General features: G+C 35.7%; 1 protein-coding gene across 1 annotated transcript in view; it reads right to left on the bottom strand.

The window, feature by feature from the left end:
• Positions 1 to 24,015, bottom strand: part of LOC118914172 (bromodomain adjacent to zinc finger domain protein 2B-like) — a 244,635-nt gene that overhangs the window by 63,932 nt on the left and 156,688 nt on the right. The window contains exons 3-6 of the mRNA XM_057493900.1: positions 9,749 to 9,959; positions 5,020 to 5,112; positions 4,844 to 4,905; positions 1,579 to 1,644 (exon numbers count right to left, since the gene is read on the bottom strand). Coding sequence (XP_057349883.1) covers positions 1,579 to 1,644; positions 4,844 to 4,905; positions 5,020 to 5,112; positions 9,749 to 9,956 — 429 coding nt within the window. The 5' untranslated portion in view covers positions 9,957 to 9,959. The remainder of the gene's footprint in view (positions 1 to 1,578; positions 1,645 to 4,843; positions 4,906 to 5,019; positions 5,113 to 9,748; positions 9,960 to 24,015) is intronic.

The raw sequence follows: 24,015 nt of genomic DNA, 5'->3' as shown, positions 1-24,015 counted from the left end.
ACACTTGAAAATGGGGCTCCATGCCTCCCAAGGTACAAAACAGTATGTAACATGTATGTAGACCATTACAGATTTCCCCTCAGTTTGTTACGTTTAACGTACTAATTTCATTTCTAAGGTATAGATTACACTTAAGATATATAAAAAAATTCTTAAATCGTAACAGTATGTCAGGCTTTCTTCTTCAAACTCTGTAAAAATTCTGAAATAATTTGAGTGTTATTTTACCTTAAAACTTAATCACAGAAAAGTGATGTTATGTCATTTGTTCCTTGTTCTCTGATTTTTTAAAGGAAAACATCATCAGTGTAGAAAGTTTAGGAATACGGGATAGATTTTAACAATAAAGGTTAAAGGACAAATCAGGAACATTTAAAAATGCACGTGTCTACTTTATTTGAAGTTTCTTTTATAATACTTAAAATTTGAGATAAGTCCATTACTTAAATAACTTAAATGAAACATTAAAGCCGATTTAACCTAGTGTGGTTAAATTCAAGGTATTTTTCCCTAATAGAAACATAACCTTTAATGAAGCACATCCTGAATATCAAGCTCATGCTATCAAATTTGAGCTTTATGATCTTCAAGTCATTAACTAGTAGCTTCATAATTATCCAGTAGTAATTGCCAATGTAATTTAATATTTTCAATTTGGAGGGTTTTAAAATTAATTTGAAATGGGTAAGGGAAAATGTGTACATGTTTTTAGAAGGAAAAAACCTGTAACTGTGAAAACCTCAGCTAACCGCCTTGATCAGGGAATAAGCCAATTTTTACGGCAATAGTTTCCCGAACAGCTAAGGGTTTGGGATATAATACTTTTCAACATTAAAAAGCTTATTTTGGACAAAAATACTTTGGATAATTTTGAGACATGTAGATGTACAGCTTAGACACAGTACACTTAACATAATTTGGCTTTTTCTTGAGGACTTGGGCAGTTATTCTTGACATCAGTTACCCTACTACACAGTTTGATAACAGAAATGCCTTTGGGCCATTAAGGTGTTGAAAATTCCTTCCTAATTTACTACCAGATTACAGACTGTTGCTAGGCTTTGGGGTTTCTGTTTATCCTATTTTCCCTTGCTGTCTTTTAGCTTTTCCTTTTGCTGTCGCCAGCATGTCCTTGAGCCCTATTCTGTCAGCCCAGTTCTGTCCGAACTCAGAAAACAAACCTGGTTAAAATATTTCCACATTAAACACTTACTTTTACTTTTGTCATGTTTTATTTCTAAATGAAAAGCAGGTATCTAACTACAAGACTTAATGACGTTTTGAAAAGTAAAGACCATGAGTTTTAGCGTATGATCTTTATGACTATATTGGCCATTGAGAGGTTTCCCCTTTCTTTTTTTTCCTTTACTTATTTCCTGGGTTTTTACTATTAGGATTAGATAAACTTGCTAAGTAAGGTTCAGAGAGGTCCTTATTCTACGCATTATGTCTAAAGATAATTTGTGATGGACATGTAAGTTTGTAAGAGTGAGAGAACAGACTGATAAAATTTTCATTTTTCAGACTTTAAAATACATGACTATATTACTTTAATCATATCAAATTTAAGAATTCTACCTCTAGAATTTGCTGGGCTCGAAGTTCTTTTTCCATTCTGATTTGTTGTATTCTCTTAATTCTTTCCTATAGGAAAAATTATGACATTTTTAGATAATAAACTAAATATCTAGGTGGAAGGTATTTAAGTGGAATCAAGTAATGAAAGATGTAAGTAGATTTACCAAAGGTTGCCCATGCTCGATATAAATTTTAATTATTTACTTTAACATTATATATATGCCACCTGTCTTAAATTGGTATGACTTTATAAAATGTCTCAAAACAATTTTAAAATACAAATGCTAAATAAGAATATGGAAACAACATAAACCAAGCTGGTTAAACTCCAGACTTTACAATTATTTGCAAGTATAAGTAATTCTCATTCGGAAATAAATATTGGACAGACAAGTAGGATAAAACAGTCTATCAGGAAATCAGGACACCTAAGGCTGGTCCTGAGTTACTGTCACTCATTGCATGAACTTGAACAAACAGAACTACTCTTGCATAAAATAGGGGAGGCACTTGCTCTTTTTCTGTCACAAATAAATTAAAAATGCTTAAAGAAGTGCACAGAACATCGTGATTGTACGAAGTACCAACAACTGCTGTAACATGATAAATGACATTACTTTCAATAACTACAGTAAGCCAAATACAGAAATAATTTGTAATAACTTATAAGTGGTGCTCAAGTTAGTTAAATGTAATGTACTAGTTATTGTTTGAATTCAGCAATCTAAATTTTGATGTTACATTTTCATTTTAAAAAACCATTGCATATGCTGTAAGCACATCGTTAACAATTTTACATTCGTAAACCCCTTTGAAAGTCCCAAATCGGCACTGACGAGGTTACAGTTTTAAAAAAATACACCTAAATTGCCCTACTTGTAAATTGCAGCTGTCCTAGGATTTTCAGAACCAACACATCTTATACTACTGTATATTACCATACCCACCCCCATTTCGAGATGCTAGTTGTACCTTTTGAAACTATACTTTAATACATTTAAATTTCTTTCTTTGCAGTGATGTTATTAATTCCCTGCAGGGATGCAGCGCAGGATAATGAGATTTCTGGAATTTCTGTTGTGATTTTAGAAGACTGATCACATTCTATGATTGTGCTGATTGCGATCCTAGATTTTGAATATCATAAGCTCACCAAAAATAAACATACAAGTGTATCTTTTATTTCCAAGTCTTACAGAAGGTTGCACTTGATCCACATTTGAAATATTTATTTAGATTAGAACTTTAGACAAAAGTATACTCTGAATTTAATCTTTAATCAAGTCAACAAAAGTCATTCATTATTCTCTTAAGCACAGAAATAGGTATAGAACCTTGGACTGAACTCACCCAGTGTAGAGCTTTGTTTTAGTCTGAGTGATTTATATAGATGTACATTGGCAGTACTTTCATTTGGAATATCAGAAATAAACATTATCTATAAATTATTACGATATGTGTTCACCTTGTAATACTGAGTATCCATCCAATGAACTGGGCATTTTATATAAAGTAGCTAATTGATCATTTAAAAAAATAACAATACAGGAGTTGAAATTATCTTCTTTTCACCTAAGAGAAAATTGAAGCTCGTACAAAATAAATATTTTGCCTATAGTCACACAGTGAGTGCAGAGCCCTGGTCAGTTCCCACTGCCTCTGCTCCTGCTTCATAACAATGCCTCCTGATACTTCCGGAAAACTGCCTTGAGGACTGTCGGCTGGTATTTTTGGCCCACTAGGTGGAAAAAATAATCTCGGGGATGAGAAACACATGCTATTATTTTAATTATTTTATTCTAGATCTACTGCAAACTTTAAAATAGACTCTGCACGACTTTAATTTACTTTGCTGGCAATTAGGAATAAGTCAGATGGTAATCTAAGACTAGTCTCAGAGAAGCATCTTGATCAATGTCTAATAGCAGGTCACTTGTATTACTGCTCCTGGAACGTTGGAAAATCAATTTTTTTTTTTTTGATGAGTAGCACACTATGTAGGCTTAGGTCACACAAAGCCTAATTTGAAATGCTAATGGCATACAACTGGTCTCAAGCCATTAGGAAATAGGATAAACTATTAAAAACTGTAACAGAAACAACAGTATTTCAGCTTCAAAGGAACTTATTTTCACATATACTCTAGTAGGCAGTAAATATTTACAGTATTTTAATAAATATATTCATCACACTATATATTTTAAAGTCAACCTTACAGTGCCTTTAGCAGTTACAATTAACAAACTAAGAAAACAATTCAAGTTTACATTAAATTACAGTTAGGGAGTAGACCAAACATTTTGATGTTTTATGTCTATCTTTTAGAAAGCAAGCATTTGCTTTGTGCCAGTCACTGTGGTAGGCACTTTACATTCATTCAATTTTCACATAATACAATTGTTTTTCTTTTGCAGTGGAGGAAATCAAGGCTGAGAGGTTAACTAATTCATCTATGGTCATAAATTATTAAGTAGGAGAGCCGATATTTAACTCTACAAATTACCTACATGCATGACTACAAATTCTAAATTCTCTATCTCAATTCTACATCAACTCTAATCATACTGCTTTAGTCAATACTGAAAGTATTTAAGTAAATGTATTCATTCCATTATTAGAGATAACCACATCAAAAACAAACCAAGCCATTATTTAGCAGCTTGTCTATATAACAACTGACTCAGAAATAACTACTTGCAGTTTAAAATTTTTTAAAGAATAGTACTTCCCCCCATTTCCTTTTTGCTTTAATAGTTCGATGAGTATGTGGAGATAGGAGAGTAGTTTACACATTCCCATCTTAAAGGAAGTTCAGTATATTGCCATGTAGGCTTTATGTGTAAGAGTTAAAAAATTATTCCACCTACCTTATACTTAATTTTAAAAACTACACAGAGGAGAGCACTGGATAAAACACTGGATATGCGAAAATAATGCTTTCTCATTTTCGGGGATAATTTTTAAACATTCAGAAGCAATGGGACCAAATCTTCAAAGTTGTTCAAGATGTTAATTTATATTCAGGCTATCAGGATACTAAAAGTACTTACATAATTGTATTGTTTGGTATCATTTCTTTAGAGACTTGGTTTAAAATTGAGGTGAATTTTAAATAAAGGAAGATGATAACTCTCTAAATAAGATATATAACAAGTATGAAAGTTATTTCAGAAATCAAAATAAGAATAATGTACATATATACATAAGTAAATCGACTCCCAAAGTACCACCTATGTTATAAAACCGGTTGAGTGCATGAACATACCTGTTGTTTCATAATCTTTATCTGCTCTTTTTGCTGTCGCTTCTCCTCAGCAGCCATTATTGCTATGATGAAAAGCCAAAACACAGGTATCGTCAGAAAAGGAACAAAGAAGAGAAGCCTCCTGTGAACTCCCAGTACTCACTCTTCAAGTTTATGTTTTCGTTTAACTCACTCACCTTGTTGTTTTTTAGCTTCTTTGGCAATGTGAGCCTGTTCCTGCTTTTGGAGTTTTCTCAAAAGCTTTATTTGTGCTGCTTGTTGGGCTTTTTCTGAAAAACACAAAATTTCAAGGAATACTTTTAACAACTTTACCTGTTAACCTAAAAACAATTATCTATGTGAATGGCATCAGGTAAAGGACATACTTTTTAAGAAAATTTTTTAGATACCAGGTAGAAAAATGGTGTGGCAGAAAATACCACGCTTCCTTTAGAAATTGCCCAACTTTTTCATCACATACAGCCCCATACACAGAAGCACACAAAAATGATGCTTCTCTTAATCCTCATCACAGAAGCTAATTTAAGTACATTTTTTTTCACATTTCACATAATCCCTGTTTAGGAGGAAACTAGCTGCTAATATGGAAAAAGAATGATTTAGCTTTAGTCTTAAAAATAACAATAAAGCAAAAGAACTCAAAATAGAATACAAAGCCCCCCTCCAAACATGGTATTTCACTCAGCTATAAAAATGGTAGTTTCTGAATCCAGTGATAATTGCATTAATGAAACAGAGGGACTAAATCTAAATAAAAATAATACAGAATATCAACACGGTTTAAGGACAATCTAGTTCTCATTATTTTCAAGGACAAATGTATGAAACTGGGAGAGATCTACATACTTAGTGGCCCCAATTCCTCATTCCTCCCTTTATCCATGTTACTTGCAAATGGGACTTTGCAGTTCCTTTCATCAAGAAGTGAAATCTACTTTCTTGTCCCTTGATACTAACTTCAGACACGTGATCTTTGGACACCAGGATGTTAGCAGTTGTAACTGCAAGTGCATGTTTCAGAGTGTACTCTGTACTTGTACAAGTGTAGTTTCACTCTTCTGTCTTGACCTTTATCATCAGGACATGTTAAGGCTACGCTGCCAGAGGCTGGAACACAGGGAGTCAGCTGACTCCACACACGTGAACAAAGCCAGGTAAGATCAGTAGAGCTGCCTACCTTACCTGCGGTGGACTCTATCAGCCTGACCGATTACCACGTGGCATTGTTCACCACTGAGTTTTGCGGGTGCTTGTTTCCCAGCATTACTGTGGCAATAGGTGGCTGATACAGAAAGCTTGTAATGTCATGCTTTCTTCTGCTGGCAAACTTGGTCAGAATACTTCTAACTATAAAAGTGGTCTATCATAACATCATTTACAAAATCACTCTAGAATACTTAACATTAGATATTGCTTTAAATTTTGTAGCAGATGAAGAGTTTTAAGAAACCTATATATTATATTCTCACTAGTAATGAATATGCTCGAATAGAACCCAAATCACTTGAACTCTACTAATAATCATTTATTGACCTGCCATATTAAATGTACATGATCTTGTTTAATCTTCATAACAACCTTACAGGATATGCAACATTACACACAGGTTACAAATGAAATAACTAAGGCTCATAGAGGTTAAATTGCAGAGCCAAGATATAAACCCATGTCTTTCTGACTCCAGGTCTATATATGCTACTAGTCCTACGAACCTTTAAGAAAATTTAAATGCCTTGAGATTTTAAAAAGGACTTAACCATAGTGTTCTGCGACAGCTGAGAAACTCTGTAATGTATATGGTATGTATTTCTGTGTGAATTTATCAGCAATTTCAAACTCTACACAAGTGCACAGTTAACTTTTATTTTTAAACCCTTGGGACAGAAAAACACTAAAAAGTTCAACTCGCTATCTTTTCACTTGAGCAAGGAAGACATAATTTTGGTAAGTCATTAAAAATTCATATAGCTTAAAATTTTTTATTATGAGCAGTTAGAGAAGATGGGAAAAATAGGTTAAAGAATCAGGCACACTACGGAGGAAGTACGAGAAGTTAAGAGGCACAGAAACTTCACCCAGGCTCTGAGGAATAAGCTACTAGCAGCATCTCATTTATTTGGTTTATGACTGTTGAATATATTATCTGTGATGACTAACTTTTGAAATGGTAACTTGACAAGTATCTTTTATGCTTTAGGAAACTACTTTCTTAGATATCAAAAAGAAAAGTTTACTTTTCAAATAAAGTGTTTAAACTTGTCTAAACCAGAATGTATCTAACAATTGGCAGCACTTTCCTTCTGCAGTGGCCTATCTTAAAACAATGAATCATTGTACAGCAATGGCATTTCAGATTCTATGATCAATAAAATTGACTGGTATATTAGTAGATATATTAGAACATTTGAGATATTAACAGTATTGGCCAATTAACAAGCTAATTTGTTTATATAGTTTGAAAGTCTTTTTTATATGCAAACTGTCAGATTCTTATCTCTATTCTGAGAAGATAGAGGGCTCTCATTTCACATTCAAAATCCACATTTTATTTTATTGTTCTAAACCTTCCTTCAAATTAAGTCACTTTACAAGCCTAGATGAGTCCAACTAGGATAATAAAATAAGACAGAAACTTCTAGAATCTCCTCTGACAACACCCCAAAGCGTTAATGTAGAAGTCTTTCAGAATAAAAGGGGTCACAAGGTGACTCATTTCTACTTTCTTTCCTTCCCAAGAAAGAACATGCATATTATACCAAATATACTTGTAAATATTAATAACATTTACTTACATTAACTATTTAATATTTATATACATGTTGAGAAAAAACATGTACATAGGTCAAAGGTAACATAACTTACAAAATGCAATATAATAGAAGGGAGAGCTACGTCATAGAATACAGACCAATTTGAAATCTAAAACGGGAGAAAACACTGGGCAAAAGTTGAGTGATTACCTTCTATTTTCTTAAAATAAAATTAGTTAATTTTGCAAATTTGAAGTTGCCATTTTGAATACTAAGTATGAATGGTACTTGTGATAGACATGCAAAACAGGCGTGAAAATCCCTTGCTTTGGTTATCAGTTAATTTCAAGCTTTCCTATTTTATGTAAAAAATGAACACTTCCCACTATTATACATTCTTCAGAAAAGTCAGTGGTTTATTGACAATACTAATTTTAAAAATTCATCATGTATGTATATATCTTCATATATTAACATTTTTTAAACCTCCTCGACTAACTATTTAGGAGAGATTAAGGTCTTAATAGTAACCCAATGAAATAACACATAAAGTACTAAATTAACGTACTAAAGGGGACAAAAACTTACAGGACATTAAGTTACAGGCCAGGCAGTTAACTTATATGCCACTGGTGGAAGTATGAATTGGAACAACCTCTTTGGAGACAATATTTGCCTGCTTTCTACCAAAATTGAAAATGCACATACCTTTGGAGTAGAGATTCTATCTCTAAAATTTTATACTGTGGATAGCCATACCCGTCAAAGAATGAAGATATGTGTAATGTTTTTATTGCAGCATTGATTGCGATAGCAAAGATCAGGAAATAGCTGCAACACTCATCGAAGGAGACTGAGTAAGTGAAGTATGGTAGAGCCATACTTTGCCTCACCTACTATTCAGCCACTGGAAGGGTAAGGTTGATTTTTAAGTGCTGTATAGAAAGATGCTCAAGAAAAATTAAGTGCAGAAAAACAAAGCTGAATGGTATATACACCAGTAAGTTCATTTATTTTAGAAATCAAAAAGAACATATACATATATGAACATCACGTATGTACGTGTACACATAAGTATGTGCTTCAATGTGTGTCTGTGAGTGTATGTACACACTTCTAGGTAGACTACCAAAAACCTGTTAATTATGATCCAACTTGTGAGTGTCTTTTATTTTAAAGTCAGTGAGAGTCAATGTCTTATTTTAAAGCATTATGCCCTATGAGCTTTCATCATGCATACTTGTTTTATAATGAAAACAACAGAGCTACAGAGAAGTCAGTATTATACTGGTGTATACAATAAATAGAAGTCAGTCAAGCTTTCCCTTCCGAAAAAAAAAACTATGAGAAGTAGTAAAATCCTGTCAGTCTTTTAAGTCAGTTTTTATTATTAAACCCTTATGGATATTATGTTTATGATACAAGCATGTATTGATATACATTTATATATATATGCTTATGAATATAAGACATGAACACATTGATAGATATCGAGACAGCCTCAAGAGGCTTCACACTTGTAACTAGTTAATTCAAACTTCATAGCAGAACTATTTTATTTTAGTCAGCATTCTCTGTGTGAGACACAGCATGGGAACTTCATGTTGATAATTCATGATAATTTTGAATCATGAACACATTTGAGGTTACTTTGAGCACGTTGTACTTGATGAATGATACTTTCTGGTGATCTTAAGATACTTTTTGACCTAAGTTTATTAGTTGGGCATTTTGAAAATAAATGTTATATATCCAGGCTACAGAAGAACCCAAACTAAGACTTGCCACTAATTGGAGTTCTTTGACTGAAAATTTACTCCACAGATCCACATATTTTGGAGTTACTCCCTTGTACCACCGCAAGGAATTGGGAGCTGTTCAAATGAGTTTCCAGCCTGAAAAGTTCATCACCTACCTTTGTAATTCTAAACACACAGGGCATGATGTGTTTACGAGTATGATTCTTGAAAGGCGCTTATTAAATCAAAGAACTCCAGTTACCAGTGGGACTCCTTATTTTCTCATTTTATTTGAACACAATCACCTACCTTTTAGAAACTGAGAGTAGTTATCAATCATTCCTATGTCAAATACATGTAGAAATACTTAACACATTTTAGTACAGTTCTTACAGTGACGGATACATGTTCCCTACCTTGAGCTTGCAGTTGTCTTAGCAATTTGCCATCTGTGTTATCTACACATTCAGCACCGCCAACATCAGGAGGCCGACCGCTCCGCTGTCTCACGCTGGTATCCTCTCCTGGTTGCTCTCCCTCTGGATCCGGTGGTCGTCCCCCATGAGCTTCCATTGCCCTCACACGGGGAATGGCATCCTCTTCTTTCAAAGGACACCACTGCATTCCCTTTTAAGTAACATTTTATAGAAATAAAATATTATGAACAAAATAAACACAAGTGATCAATATGTCAGAAAATTCTAGGTAAACCTACACATTAATTTTTATAAAGCTGTTGTAACCTTTAAAAATTTTAGTTTCTAATTCAAGTTACATTTAGAATTGTTCATGGCTTTTGGTATATATTTCGTATTCTTACTTTAATGATTTCAACTTTAAATACACTGACAGATATATACCTGTACCTATAAACATATATAGACATACATCTTAATCACCATTTCTGAACCATAATGACTGTAAAGTTGGCAGGTATTTGAAAAGATTAGTTGAGTGATGACACCTCTACGGATTGCTTCTCAGGAGCATCAGTTCAACCAAACATGAAGCTATCCAAATAACAAACAAAAGACTCTCTTTATAGAAAAAACACAGCTAATAAATCAAGAAGGAATGTAAGAGTCAGACTATTACCATTTTGCAATATCTCATGGATTAATGGATCTAAGCTTTACATTTGAATGGTTGCCAATCACCAAAAAAGGGAGACAACTGGACCGACAGAAGGAGGTTCACTTCATCACCTATAAACTAATCCTCCCCCTCCCAAAAAACAAAACCTGGAAATGATTAAGTCTCCAGATTAAATCACTAAAACTTAACGGGGAAAATTTAATTGCCGTATATATTAAACTACACGGCAAAATCCAGTCTGAAGGAAATCCCACAAATTACCCAGTTTATTCAACAAACAAATTTCAAGAAGTGAAAACACTGTGGGAAGACTAAAGGGGCCTTAAAGCATGTATCAAACATGCCCAGTGTTTGGATCTTACCTAGATTTTGATTCAAATAGACAAACTGTCCGGAAATTCTGACAGTTAAGAATTTAAACAATGAAAATTTTGAACAATGTCTGATATTTGATGATATCAAGAAGTTATCATTTTAAATTATGATAATGCTATTCTCATACTTTTGTAGAAAACAAGAATTCTTATCTTTTAGACACACTTGCAGATGAAGTACAATGTCTAAGATTTGCTTCATCAGATTATGGAAGAGGAGGAGTAGATGGGAATATATGTAAAACAATATTGTTCATATGATAATTTCTAAAGCTGATGATAGGTACATGATGTACATTCTTTTGTCTACTTTTGTGATATTTCAGATTTCCCACTTTAAGTCTCCTCATGGGAACACATACACCAGCATAACGCTAGTGTATTACAGGAAGAAGCCTGCTTAGTGCATAGGTAATAATCAAGAGATGGCTGTCCTCCGTAAGGCATCAAAACAAATACACTGTTACATGACCTTATTTGGAGTCTAAAGTAGTATTTCCAGACATAGGAAAAGCATCCTTTCAAAGTAACCTTTCTAAAACAATTTTAAATTACCTTATACTTCTTTTTTGACAGAGAATTCCTTTGCTGTGAACGTTAAGAAAATTTTTAAATGTTTCTTATTCCTTCAAAGAATCTCAAAGCAGGATTCACCTGAACCACTCTAGGCACTTCTGCAGCCAGAGCCAGCAGTCCTGACTGCCCTTTATGCTGTGGTGCCAGGCTCAGAATCATGGCACATGATGACCTCACACAGTGGGTGCCATGGACACAAGCACTGCTCTTCCCCCATCATGGAGGACAGTTAGACCCCACAGTCCAAGCACCGTGCTTTGTCCGAGGCATTTTGAATGCACTCTTTACTTTAATCTTCATAATCATTTTACCTAGGAAGGTGGGTTTTACTGTCCCTGTATTACCATTGAGGGAATCACACACCAAGTGAGGTTAAATCGTTTCCTGAGGTGCCCTGGCAATAAGGAACAGAAATGTGTGATTTGAACCCAGGACTGTCTCTCTCTAAAACCTGGGGTATTAGCCACTACATGTACTTCACTGATATTACAAAGACATTTTTATACTTGGATACTCATCACAATATTGAGGCAAGAAAGCACAGTCAAGATGATGCTATGGCAGGGTTACAGAAAAAACCAATGCATATACTCAGTGTCTACACGTCAAAAAAATATCTAAACTAAAGCTGTTCAGTAATTCCTATTTTAAATAATAATTCTGACGAGAGAATTTTTGCTGAGATTTCAAATGAAGTCAGTGGGATCAGCACTTGTACTAACTGCATTTTTACACCATGAAACACTAAGAAGGAAGCCAGCAGAACAGCTTTATGTTCACCAGCATGGGGAGATTTTGACTGAATTTCAAGGGTTCAATCAATTAATCTTTTTTTTATCCAGTAATAATTTTTACACAGTTATATTTTATTCAGATAGGAAAATATACCTGTGTCCAAAAAGGTAGAGATTATGTTGATGTCCAAAATTCACCTGACAAATGACATCATTTACATTTTGCTTTTGGCATTTATAAATAAATACTTTCTAAGAGTGTTTCATGTATTGGGCTATCTTCGAACTCCAGGATTTCATAAAATGAGAAATGGATTGTTAGGAAAATCTCAACCTAGTATTAAAACTTTAATTCACTCAACAGTCAAAACAATTTTGGGTGACGAAAAAAAGTAGTATTTTTTCTCAGTAAGCTTTTCCTTAGAAAAAGCAAATTAAATTTATATCATTTGATTCCTATGCTTTTTCATCATTCAGAAATTATGCATAAAAAGTTTATTCTTTTTTTCTTTATTTCTAAGACTAAGATAGTAAATGGTTCTTGAAAATAATCTTTAAGATCTAAAAGAAACAGGATAAAGAGAAAAAAGATGACTAAGAAGATAGAGATGGTGACAGATCAAGCCTTTTATACCGTTATAATTCTCCTTTCTACAGTTACTAATTTAAATCTTTCAGTAACACATTCATTTCTATAAATACTACGGTGAGAGAGAAGAAAAAAAAGGTTTATGGAAACATACAAAAGCATAACGCTAGTGTATTACAGGAAGAAGCCTGCTTAATGCATAGGTAATAAAGAAGAGCTGTTTGTCCTCCGTAAGGCAATCAAAACAAATACACTGTTACATGACCTTATTTGGAGTCCAAAGTAGTATTTCCAGACATAGGAAAAGCAACCTTTCAAAGTAACCTTTCTAAAAAATTTTAAATTACCTTATACTTCTTTTTTGACAGAGAATTCCTTTGCTGTGAACGTTAAGAAAATTTTTAAATGTTTCTTATTCCTTCAAAGAATCTCAAAGCAGGATTCACCTGAACCACTCTGGGCACTTCTGCAGCCAGAGCCAGCAGTCCTGACTGCCTTTTATGCTGTGGTGCCAAGCTCAGAATTATGGCACATGATGACCTCACACAGTGGGTGCCATGGACACAAGCACTGCTCTTCCCCCATCATGGAGGACAGTTAGACCCCACAGTCCAAGCACCGTGCTTTGTCCGAGGCATTTTGAATGCACTCTTTACTTTAATCTTCATAATCATTTTACCTAGGAAGGTGGGTTTTACTGTCCCTGTATTACCATTGAGGGAATCACACACCAAGTGAGGTTAAATCGTTTCCTGAGGTGCCCTGGCAATAAGGAACAGAAATGTGTGATTTGAACCCAGGACTGTCTCTCTCTAAAACCTGGGGTATTAGCCACTACATGTACTTCACTGATATTACAAAGACATTTTTATACTTGATACTCATCACAATATTCAGGCATGAAAGCACAGTCAAGATGATGCTATGGCAGGGTTACAGAAAAAAACAATGCATATACTCAGTGTCTACATGTCAAAAAAATATCTAAACTAAATCTGTTCAGTAATTCCCATTTTAAATATTAATTCTGACGAGAGAATTTTTGCTGAGATTTCAAATGAAGTCAGTGGGATCAGCACTTGTACTAACTGCATTTTTACACCATGAAACACTAAGAAGGAAGCCAGCAGAACAGCTTTATGTTCACCAGCATGGGGAGCTTTTGACTGAATTTCAAGGGTTCCATCAATTAATCGTTTTTTTTATCTAGTTATAATTTTTACACAGTTATATTTTATTCAGCTAGGAAAATATACCTGTGTCCAAAAAGGTACAGATTATTTTGGTGTCCAAAATTCACCTGACAAATGACATCATTTACATTTTTGCTTTTGGCATTTATAAATAAATACTATCTAAGGGCGATTCATGTAACCGGCTATCTTCTGACTCCGGGATTTCATAAAATGAGAACTGGATTGTTAGGAAAATATCAAGCTTGTATTAAAACTTTAATTCACTCAACACTCAAAACAATTGTGGGTGATGAAAAAAAGAAGTATTTTTTGTCAATAAACTTTTCCTTAGAAAAGGCAAATACAATTTATATCATTTGATTCCTATGCTTTTACATCATTCAGAAATTATGCATAAAAAGGAGTTTATTCTTTCCTTAATTTCTAAGACTAAGATAGTAAATGGTTCCTGAAAATAATCTTTAAGATCTAAAAGAAACAGGATAAAATGAAAAAAGATGACTAAGAAGATAGAGATGGTGACAGATTAAGCCTTTTATACCATTATAATTCTCCTTTCTACAGTTACTAATTTAAATCACTAGCAGTAACACATTCATTTCTATAAATACTATGGTGAGATAGAAGAAAAGGTTTATGTTTTTTCAGACTGAATGAAATAATCATAGTAAATGAGTAAAGTTCACTCTACACTGTAACACATACCAGTATACTATTAGGCTGTGATGCGTCATCATAAAGACAGTTTCCGCTACTTAAGACACTTGAGGCACCTACTCTATACAGGCACATTCTCTACAGAGGTTAAGTGGGAGAGCGTCCTCTCCTCAAAGGACAAGCATCTCTAACTGGGACCTCAGACTCGGGTCACTCTGACTCAGGCGATCCCAGAACGTCACCTTGAGTAGGTGATGAGTCTGAAAAAGGATGCAGAGGTCGGGACAGAAAGTTGTCTCAAATGTCCACTTAACAAATAAAGATGGTCTGACTTAGGGCCTGAGAACTAGAGCTAGAAAAGCAGGTAAATAATGAGGCTCTTTTCTTGGAGAGAGGACTGCCTGGATGTGAGGGAAAGAAGCCCGACTGGAGACCAGGCAGGTCTGAAGTGGCCTCTAAGTAACATGGAAAAGGCAAAGAGTAGGAAAGTTTTCTTCCTGAACGAAGTTAAGATAGAAGATGGAGAAATACTTGAGGAAAATGGCAAATAAATTTATTACTTTCAAGTATTTCAAGATTAGAAAAATTACCTCAAATGAATTGATTTTAGAATGTTTCTATTATTCAGAATTTTTTTAAGATTATGAAATTTTATTTAAATGTGAGTTTTTATTTCAATATTCCCATTACTCTTCATAAATGATACTCCAAAGTATAGCTAAACGTCTCATGAGCAACTGGTCTGTGTTCACTGTGCCTTGCGGACACTGAGCTGTCTAAGTAACTGGACTTCCTGTCTCACTGACAACCAGAGTCCCCTGTCCACCGGCCCGTGTTCAGGTCTTAATAGGACGTGTGATCAAGTCTCACTTGTCCCTTTATATCGTTGCTGTCTTTATGTTCCTTTTGTTGCTCCCATTTTTGTTTGAGTTTATATACTTCAGGATGGTTTAATAGGGAGGGGAGCAGTAAATAAGTAAATGAGGGAACCCATTCCACCAAAAGTCAGCTTTCACTGAATGATTTGCCAACTTACTGAGATTTTTCTTTTTTTGAAGCATACTTGCATATAGTAAAACGCATAAATCTTAGGTACAGAGTTTGAGGGGTTTAGACAAATGTATACATGCATGTAATCCACACACTAATCAAACTGAAGAACAATGCCATCACATGAGAAAGAGCCAATATATTCCAACCTCAAGTTTGGGGATTTAAAAAAAACCTATTCTGAAGTATAATAAACTTCAGAATAATAAACACATCCACTTAAAGTGTACAATTCGATCACATTTATATATATTATTCAATTATGAATCTACAATCACAATCAAGCAAATAGCATTTCGATTACCTCCCAATGATTCCTTCTGCCCCTTTACAGTGCAGTTTTCTCTCTACTCCTGGCCACAGGCAACTAGTAATTTGCTTTTTGACAACGTAGTTTTCTTTTCCTGTAAATTTATAAAATGGGAACCATGCAATATGTACACTATTTCATCTGACTTCCTTCCTTCAGCCTAATTAGTTTAAGATTCATTGATAATGTGTGTATCAACACTTCTTTTTCTTTTTATTAGAAAGTGGTATTTCCTTATATAGATGTACCACTTTTCAAAATCCACTCTCCAGTTAGTGGGTATTATTTCTAGTTTCGGGCTGTTGTGAATGAAGCCACTATGAACATTTGCATCATTTCCATGTGGGTATATTTTTCCATTTGTCTTAGGTAAGTACTAAGAAGTGGGATTGCTAGGAGATACAGTGTTTATTTTTAAGATTTTCTAAAGTGGTTGTATTGTTTCATATTCCCACTTGCAATGTTGAGAGTTCCAAATGCTTCAAACTCTTGCCAATGTTTGTTATTATTAGTCTTTAAATGTAGCCATTGAATGGGTTAGTCTACTGGTATGTATTTATGCTTTTAATTTGCATTTTGAGATAATCCCAGTTATCAATCTTTAATTTATGCATTGCGCTTTGGTGCTAAGAACTCTTCCCCTTCTCCTACTCCTGAATAGTTCTGTGTTCTCTTCTGAAACTCTTACACTTCACATGTTGGCCTATGATCAATTTTGAGTTCATTTTGTTTGTTTGTTTGTTTGAGAGGGCATCTCTCATATTTCTTGATCAAATGGTGGTTAACAATAAAATTCTGTATAGGGGACTCAATGCACAATCATTAATCCACCCCAAGCCTAATTCTCAACAGTCTCCAATCTTCTGAAGCATAACGAACAAGTTCTTACATGGTGAACAACTTCTTACATAGTGAATAAGTTCTTACATGGGGAACAGTGCAAGGGCAGTGATATAACAGAAACTTTCAGTTTTGATCACGCATCATGAACTATAAACAATCAAGTCAGATTTGATTTTTATACTTGATTTATATGTGAATCCCACATTTCTCCCTTATTATTATTATTTTTTTTTAAGATAAAATGCTGGAGTGGTAGGTAGATGCAAGATAAAGGTAGAAAACATAATTTAGTGCTCTAAGAGGGCAAATGTAGATGATCAGGTCTGTGCCTGTAGACTGTGTGTTAATCCAATCTAGACATGGGCGACAAAACATCCATGTATGCAGAAGATTTCTCTCAAAACAGGGGGGGTGAAGTTCTAAGCCTCACCTCTGTTGATCCCCAATTTCTCACCTGATGGCCCCCCTGCGACTGTGCCTGTCTTAGGTTGTTCCTCCCTTGAGGAATCTTACCCATCTCTGGCTAACCAGTCATCTTCCGGGGCCATACAGGGAAATGTAAAGTTGGTGAGAGAGAAGCAATATTGTTTGACAAGGTTAGCTTTTTACTTCTTTGCAGATTTATGCCCTGTGGCTTCTATGCCCAGCATTTGTCTTGAGGTATCTTTACCACTTGGAAGAACTATGATACTCGGTAAATTTGATATGAGGCATGAATTCTATTTAAGGGTTGTAATTAGGAAGGAAGAAGAAAAGCTACAGAAGTAGCAGACAGAAGAAAACATGGGAAGATTGATTATTTCTTTGACATATCTTCTTGTAGAGTAACATAAGCATGTACAGGTTTTATCAAACTACTAATTAAATTGCATACACACATAACAATAATAGGAATACAGCTACATAACAAAAGCAGACCTACAATTACCAGCCATATCCCTTGCTGATATTTTTCTTTGCTGTTGTTTTGTTCTTTAAGTTTTAGTATCACCAAACGTTTGCTTCAAGTATTTCCTCTCAGATCTGCAGTCCTAGGCAACTGTCAATTTCTCACATTAATATTTGGGATGCCTAGCACTTCCTGACTGATCAATGTTATATAAATGAATGAATGAACTTACATTTTTCAGAATTGGAAACTGTACCTATTCTAGGCCTTGCCTGAAATACCTGTGGTGAATGTTTTAAACCTGGATTAAGGTGTCTGGTCTGACGGTTTTAGGTCTGTTAGTCATTCAGTGAATTGATCATTTACCAAATTATTTCTGGCTAAACAATTTTCAGTAAATTTAACTATAGCTCAAATAAAACAATGTTACCTTCTTTTTTTAAAAAAACCACCTTTCTCTTTGTAAGTGTACTTCCAGAATCCTTTATTTCCTGGTAATTAGTTTATAAAAAGACTTTTGGAATATCTTACCTAAAAGAGAATTAATCTTAAAGGCCTGCTTATATATATATATATATATATATATATATATATATATATATATATATATATTCTTCACATTGCAGAGGGAATTAAGGCCTAGAAAAGTAGGCTACAGAGGGGATTCTGAGAAGACCGTGGCAGAAAAACCCTGGGATCACCTCTTCTCATGTACACACCTAGGAAACTACATGCAATATGCCCCACTCTGGAAATAACCTAAAGACAAAACAGAATTTCCATAGCTAATGACAAGAAGAGGCCACACTGAGAAGGGTAAAAGGGCAGAGCTGTGGTCAGCCCCATCTCCTGTCCTGCCCCAACCCCCATGAATGAGAGGAAGCAGGCATGGGGGGTGAGGGGATGAAGCCTACACCAGGGCCGCCCCAGGAAGATGAGCCCTCTGGCTTTGAGAATCAGTGTGGCTGAACTCTGGGACGGCCAGAGGACTCTCAGAGGCCTAGCCTCTGCTCCTGGAGGACGGGTGTGCTGATGATCCATCTGAGACCCAGCAGTTTGAAAAGCACCTAAATTATATGTGATTTATGGATTAACATTGGGATGTGTGTCAGAGGGATGGGATATGCTGGAGATGTATCCAGGGGAAGAGGGGCTGTGGGGTGCCATTTTTTCTTGCCGTCCCTCAGCCTAGCTGGCCAGACACTTACAGGAGTCTGTTCTGACACTCTCTGTGGTACTCAGCAAAGGCCGTCCTAAGAGGGAAGTATACTGCGATACAGGCCTACCTCAGAAAAGAGGAACAGTCCCATATAAACAGTCTAAACTCACAGTGAAACTACAAAAAGATGAACAAATGAGGGCCAAAGTCAGCAGAAGGAGGGACATAAGATTAGAGCACAAATACATAAAATCGAGAAAGATAAAACAGAAAGAATCAATGAAAGTGGGAGCTGTTTCTTAGAGAAAATAAACAAAATAGGTAAGTCCCTAGCCAGACTTAACAAGAAAAAAAGGACTCTACACAAGTAAGCAGAATCAGAAATGATAAAGGAAGAATCACTATGGGCACCACAAAAATACAAAGAATGATAATAGAATACTATGAAAAATCATATGCTGACAAACTGGATAACCTAGAAAAAATGGACAACTTCCTAGAAAAATACAACCTTCCAAGACTGACTCAAGAAAAACAGAAAATCTGAACAGACCAATTACCAGCAACAAAACTGAACTGGTAATCAAAAAACTACCTAAAGAACAAAACCCCCAGATCAGATGCCTAAACCACTGAATTTAATGAAACGTTTAGAGAAGACCTAACACCCATCCTCCTTAGTTTGCCAAAAAGTAGAGGAGGAGGGAATACTCCCAAACTCATTCTATGATGCCAGCATCACTCTAATACCAAAACCATGCAAAGACACCACAAAATAAAGAAAATTACACACCAATATCCCTGATGAACATAGATGCAAAAATACTCAACAAAATATTAGCAAACAGAATTCAAAATTATCATCAAAAAGATCATCCACCATGATCAAGTAGCATTTATTCCAGGGGTTCAAGGAAGGTACAATATGAGAAAAGCCATTAACAGAAAGAAGGACAAAAACCACATGATCATCTACATGGACGTTGAAAAAGCATTCGACAAACTTCAACATCCATTCATGATATAAACTCTCAACAAAATGAGTATAGAGGGCAAGTACCCTCAACATAAAGGCCATATATGATAAACCGACAGCTACCATCATAGTAAACAGCGAGAAGCTGAAAGTCTTTCCTTTTAAGATCAGGAACAAGACAAGGATTCCCACCCTTCTCACTTTTATTCAACATAGTTATGGAGGTCCTTGCCACAGCAATTAGACAACACACAGAAATAAAGGGCATCCAGATTGGTAAGAAAGAAGTTAAACTTTCACTGTTTGCAGATGACATGATATTGTACATCAAAAGCCCTAAATAATCCACTTCAAAACTGCTGGATCTAATATCTGAATTCAGCGAATTTGCAGGATACAAAACTAATACACAGAAATCTCTTGCATTCCTATACACTAACGATAAATGAGCAGAAATAGAAATCAGGAAAACAATTCCATGCACATTTACATCAAAAACAATAAAATACCGAGGAATAAACCTAACCACGAAGTAAAAGACATGTACTCTGAAAACTACAAGACACTCAGGAGAGAAATTAAAGAAGATACCAACAAATAGAAACACATCCTGTGCTCAAGGATAGGAAGAATTAATACTGTCAAAACGGCCATCTTGCCTAAAGCAATCTACAGATTCAATGCAATCTCTATCAAAATACCAACAGCATTCTTCAATGAACTATAGCAAATAGTTCTAAAATTTGTATGGAACCATAGAGAACTCAAATAGCCAAAACAATCCTGAGAACAAAGAAAAAGTGGAGGGTTGGGGAGATCATTCTCCCCGACTTCAAGCTCTACTACAAAGCCACAGTAATTAAGACAATTTGGTACGGGCACAAGAACAGACCCGTGCAACAATGGAACAGACAAGAGAACCCAGATATCAACCCAAACATATATGACCAATTAATATAAAATTAAGGAGGCATGGACACACAATGGGGAAATGACAGCTTCTTCAACAACTGGTGTTGGCAGAACTGGACAGCTACATGCAAGAGAATGAACCTGGATTGTTGTCTAATCCCATACACAAAAGCAAACTCAAAATGGATCAAAGACCTGAATGTAAGTCGTGAAACCATAAAACTCTTAAGAAGAAAACATAGCCAAAAATCTCTTGAATATAAACATGAGCAACTTTTTCTTGAACTCATCTCCTCAGGCAAGGGAAACAAAATAAAAAATGAACAAATGGGACTGCATCATGTTAAAAAGCTTCTGTACAGAAAAGGACACCATCAGCAGAACAAAAATGCATCCTAGAGTATGGGAGAATATATTTGTAAATGACATATCCAACAAGGGGTTATCATCCAAAATACATGACTCACACACCTCAACACCCAAAAAGGAAATAACCGTTCTAAAAAATAGGTGGAAGATATGAACAGACACTTCGCCAAAGAAGAAATTCAGATGGCAATCAGGCACATGAAAAGATGCTCCACATTGCTAATTATCAGGGATATACAAATTAAAACCACAATATTCACCTCATACCAGTTAGGATGACCAACATCAAAAGATCAGGAACAACAAATGCTGGCGAGGATGGGGAGAAAGAGGAACAGTCCCACACTGCTGGTGGGAATGTAAAGTAGTTCAACCACGGTGGAAAGTAGTATGGAGGTTCCTCAAAAAACTCAAAATAGAAATACCATGTAACCTGGGAATTCCACTCCTAGGAATGTACATAAAGAAAACAAATTCTCAGGTTCAAAAAGACATATGCAACCCCCCTCCCCCATGTTTATTGCAGCACTATTTACAATAGCCAAGAAATGGAAGCAACCTAAGTGTCCATCAGTAGATGAATGGATAAAGAGGAGTATTCTATATACACAATAGAATACTATTCCACCATAAGAAAGAAGCAAATCTCACCATGTGCAAAAACATGGATGGAGTTAGAGGGTATTATGCTCAGAGACATAAGCCAGGTGGAGAAAGACAAGTACCAAATGATTTCACTCATCTGTGCAGTGTTAACAACCAAGCAAAAACTGACGGAACATAATAGCAGCAGACTCACAGAACCCAACACTGGACTAATGGTTAAAAAAGGGAAAGGGACTGGCGAGAGTGGGTGGGAAGGTAGGGAGAAGGGGAGTAATGGGCATTACGATTCGCACCCATAGCATAGTCGGGGGAACGAGGAAGACAGTAAAGCACAGAGAAGAGAAGTAGTGACTCTATAGCATCTTAGTACACAGATGGACAGTGACTGTAATGTGGTATGTGGTGGGGACGTGATAATGGGGGGGATCTAGTAAGCACAATGTTGCTCATGTGATTGTGTATTAATGATACCAAAATAAAATAAATAAATATTTGATGAAAGAATAAATGAATGAAAAAAAAGAGAACACTTGCTGTACAAGAGATTCCAGTAGTCGGAGAGCTTCGCTGGAGAATTCTACCAAACTCTTAAAGAATTCATGTCAATCTTTCTCAAAATCTTCGAAAAAACTGAAGAGTACAGAGCACTTCCAAGCTCACTCTATGAGGCCACCACTACCCTGATATCAATCCAGATTAGGATGCCATGAAAACACATGACTGCAGACCAATATTCTTATTGAAAATAGATGCAAAATTCTTACTATGCTGATGCACAGTGCCTGTAACGGGGTATGTGTTGTGGACTTGATAAGAGGGAATGTAGTAACCACACTGTTGCTCATGTGAAACATTCATTAAGACTATATATCAATGACACCTTCATAAAAATAATAATAATAAAATAGATAAGCATTTTCTAAAAATATAAGTAAACCAAATTCAAGGTCACATTAAAGGATTTTCCACATGACCAGCTGACACTTATCCCTAGGAGGCAAGAATAGTTCAATATGCAAATCATATGAGATAGTAGAAGTAAATGAAAAAAATCACATCATCTCAGTAGAGTCAGAATGCCACAAAATACAATATACTTTTACCATAAAAACCTGCAAGAAACAGAGAGAAGGAACAACCTCAGCATGATAATGTCCATATACAACAAACCTATAGTTAACATTATACTCAGCAGTGAAACATTGAAAGCTTCCCCTCTAAGGCCAAGAAGACAAGGACTCTTGAGCCTGCACATAATGATGTTGGAGAACTTTGGACTCCAACCCAACTGAGGTCATGAAAATGACAGAAAGTCTATGGTCCAGAATGCAGACATATTTTTCTCATAGTTGATGCACTTACTGATATTTAAAGCTGGTCTGCAGGTAAGAATTATCAACAATTTTGATTTGCTAATGTGGGTCATGTAGTATTTCTGTGGTAAATTATGCCTCTAATTGGAAAAATACAGTGGACAACTCTCTATGATGGTGCAAATGTAGTGGTGCAGTGACCACTGGAAAATCTGAATGAAGGAATATCAGGGATAGTGCAGGTTTTCTGTAAGTATGAAATTATCTGAAAACACTCTTCTAAATGACTGTGTTCATACTATGCCATTAAGTCAATCTGACCATAAAATACGTTACAGAGGAAGAGCTTGATTTACCCCAGATGAACCAAGTTGTAAAGCTAAAGCTAATCAACCTTGTAAGAAACTGAACATTTAGAAGGCAGCACATGAGTATTGTATTGTTACTGTACCTTCAGTGTGATGGATAATTTGTGGAGCCTGGAGAAACACTGAGAACTTTAAACCCCTTTTTCTATCATGATGCCTGTCCTCACCTGGCTACTATGAAAACTCTCGAACCCTTGCCACAGGGCACAGGACAGGGACAAGGGCATTCCCTCTTACTGCCGCTCCTCCCGTTAAGGCCCATGGCGCCCCCAAACTACTGCATCCAGTCCTCTCCACAAGGCTGACGGAGGACAGAAGCTGGGGTCTCAGCTGTCATTTTGCTTCTTGCACGGTGCTACTCTGAGTCTGTCCCTGCAGGTATGACCCAGCAGCATGAAGAGGGGACTGGAGAGAGAGAATCACCACTCTGGCTCTGTTGGGGTGGGATTCTCTAAGGACAAATTACTGGGCAAGCGGCAGGAAGGAGCGACGTGACCTTGAGGGGAATTCATGGTGCAGAGTTATGTGGGCTATGTGATGAACAGACATCCCCTGTGCTGCTGCAGGGGACTACATGGAATTGGTGCACTTTGACACAGGTTAACATGACTCAAAAGTTAATACATGGAATATCAAAGGAGAATATACACTATGCTGAATCCAAATC

This window comes from Manis pentadactyla, chromosome 16, assembly GCF_030020395.1.
Source record: "Manis pentadactyla isolate mManPen7 chromosome 16, mManPen7.hap1, whole genome shotgun sequence".
Taxonomy (NCBI): Eukaryota; Metazoa; Chordata; class Mammalia; order Pholidota; family Manidae; genus Manis; species Manis pentadactyla.
The sequence above is the reverse complement of the archived record's forward strand: the minus strand, read 5'-3'. Positions and strand labels throughout refer to the sequence as shown.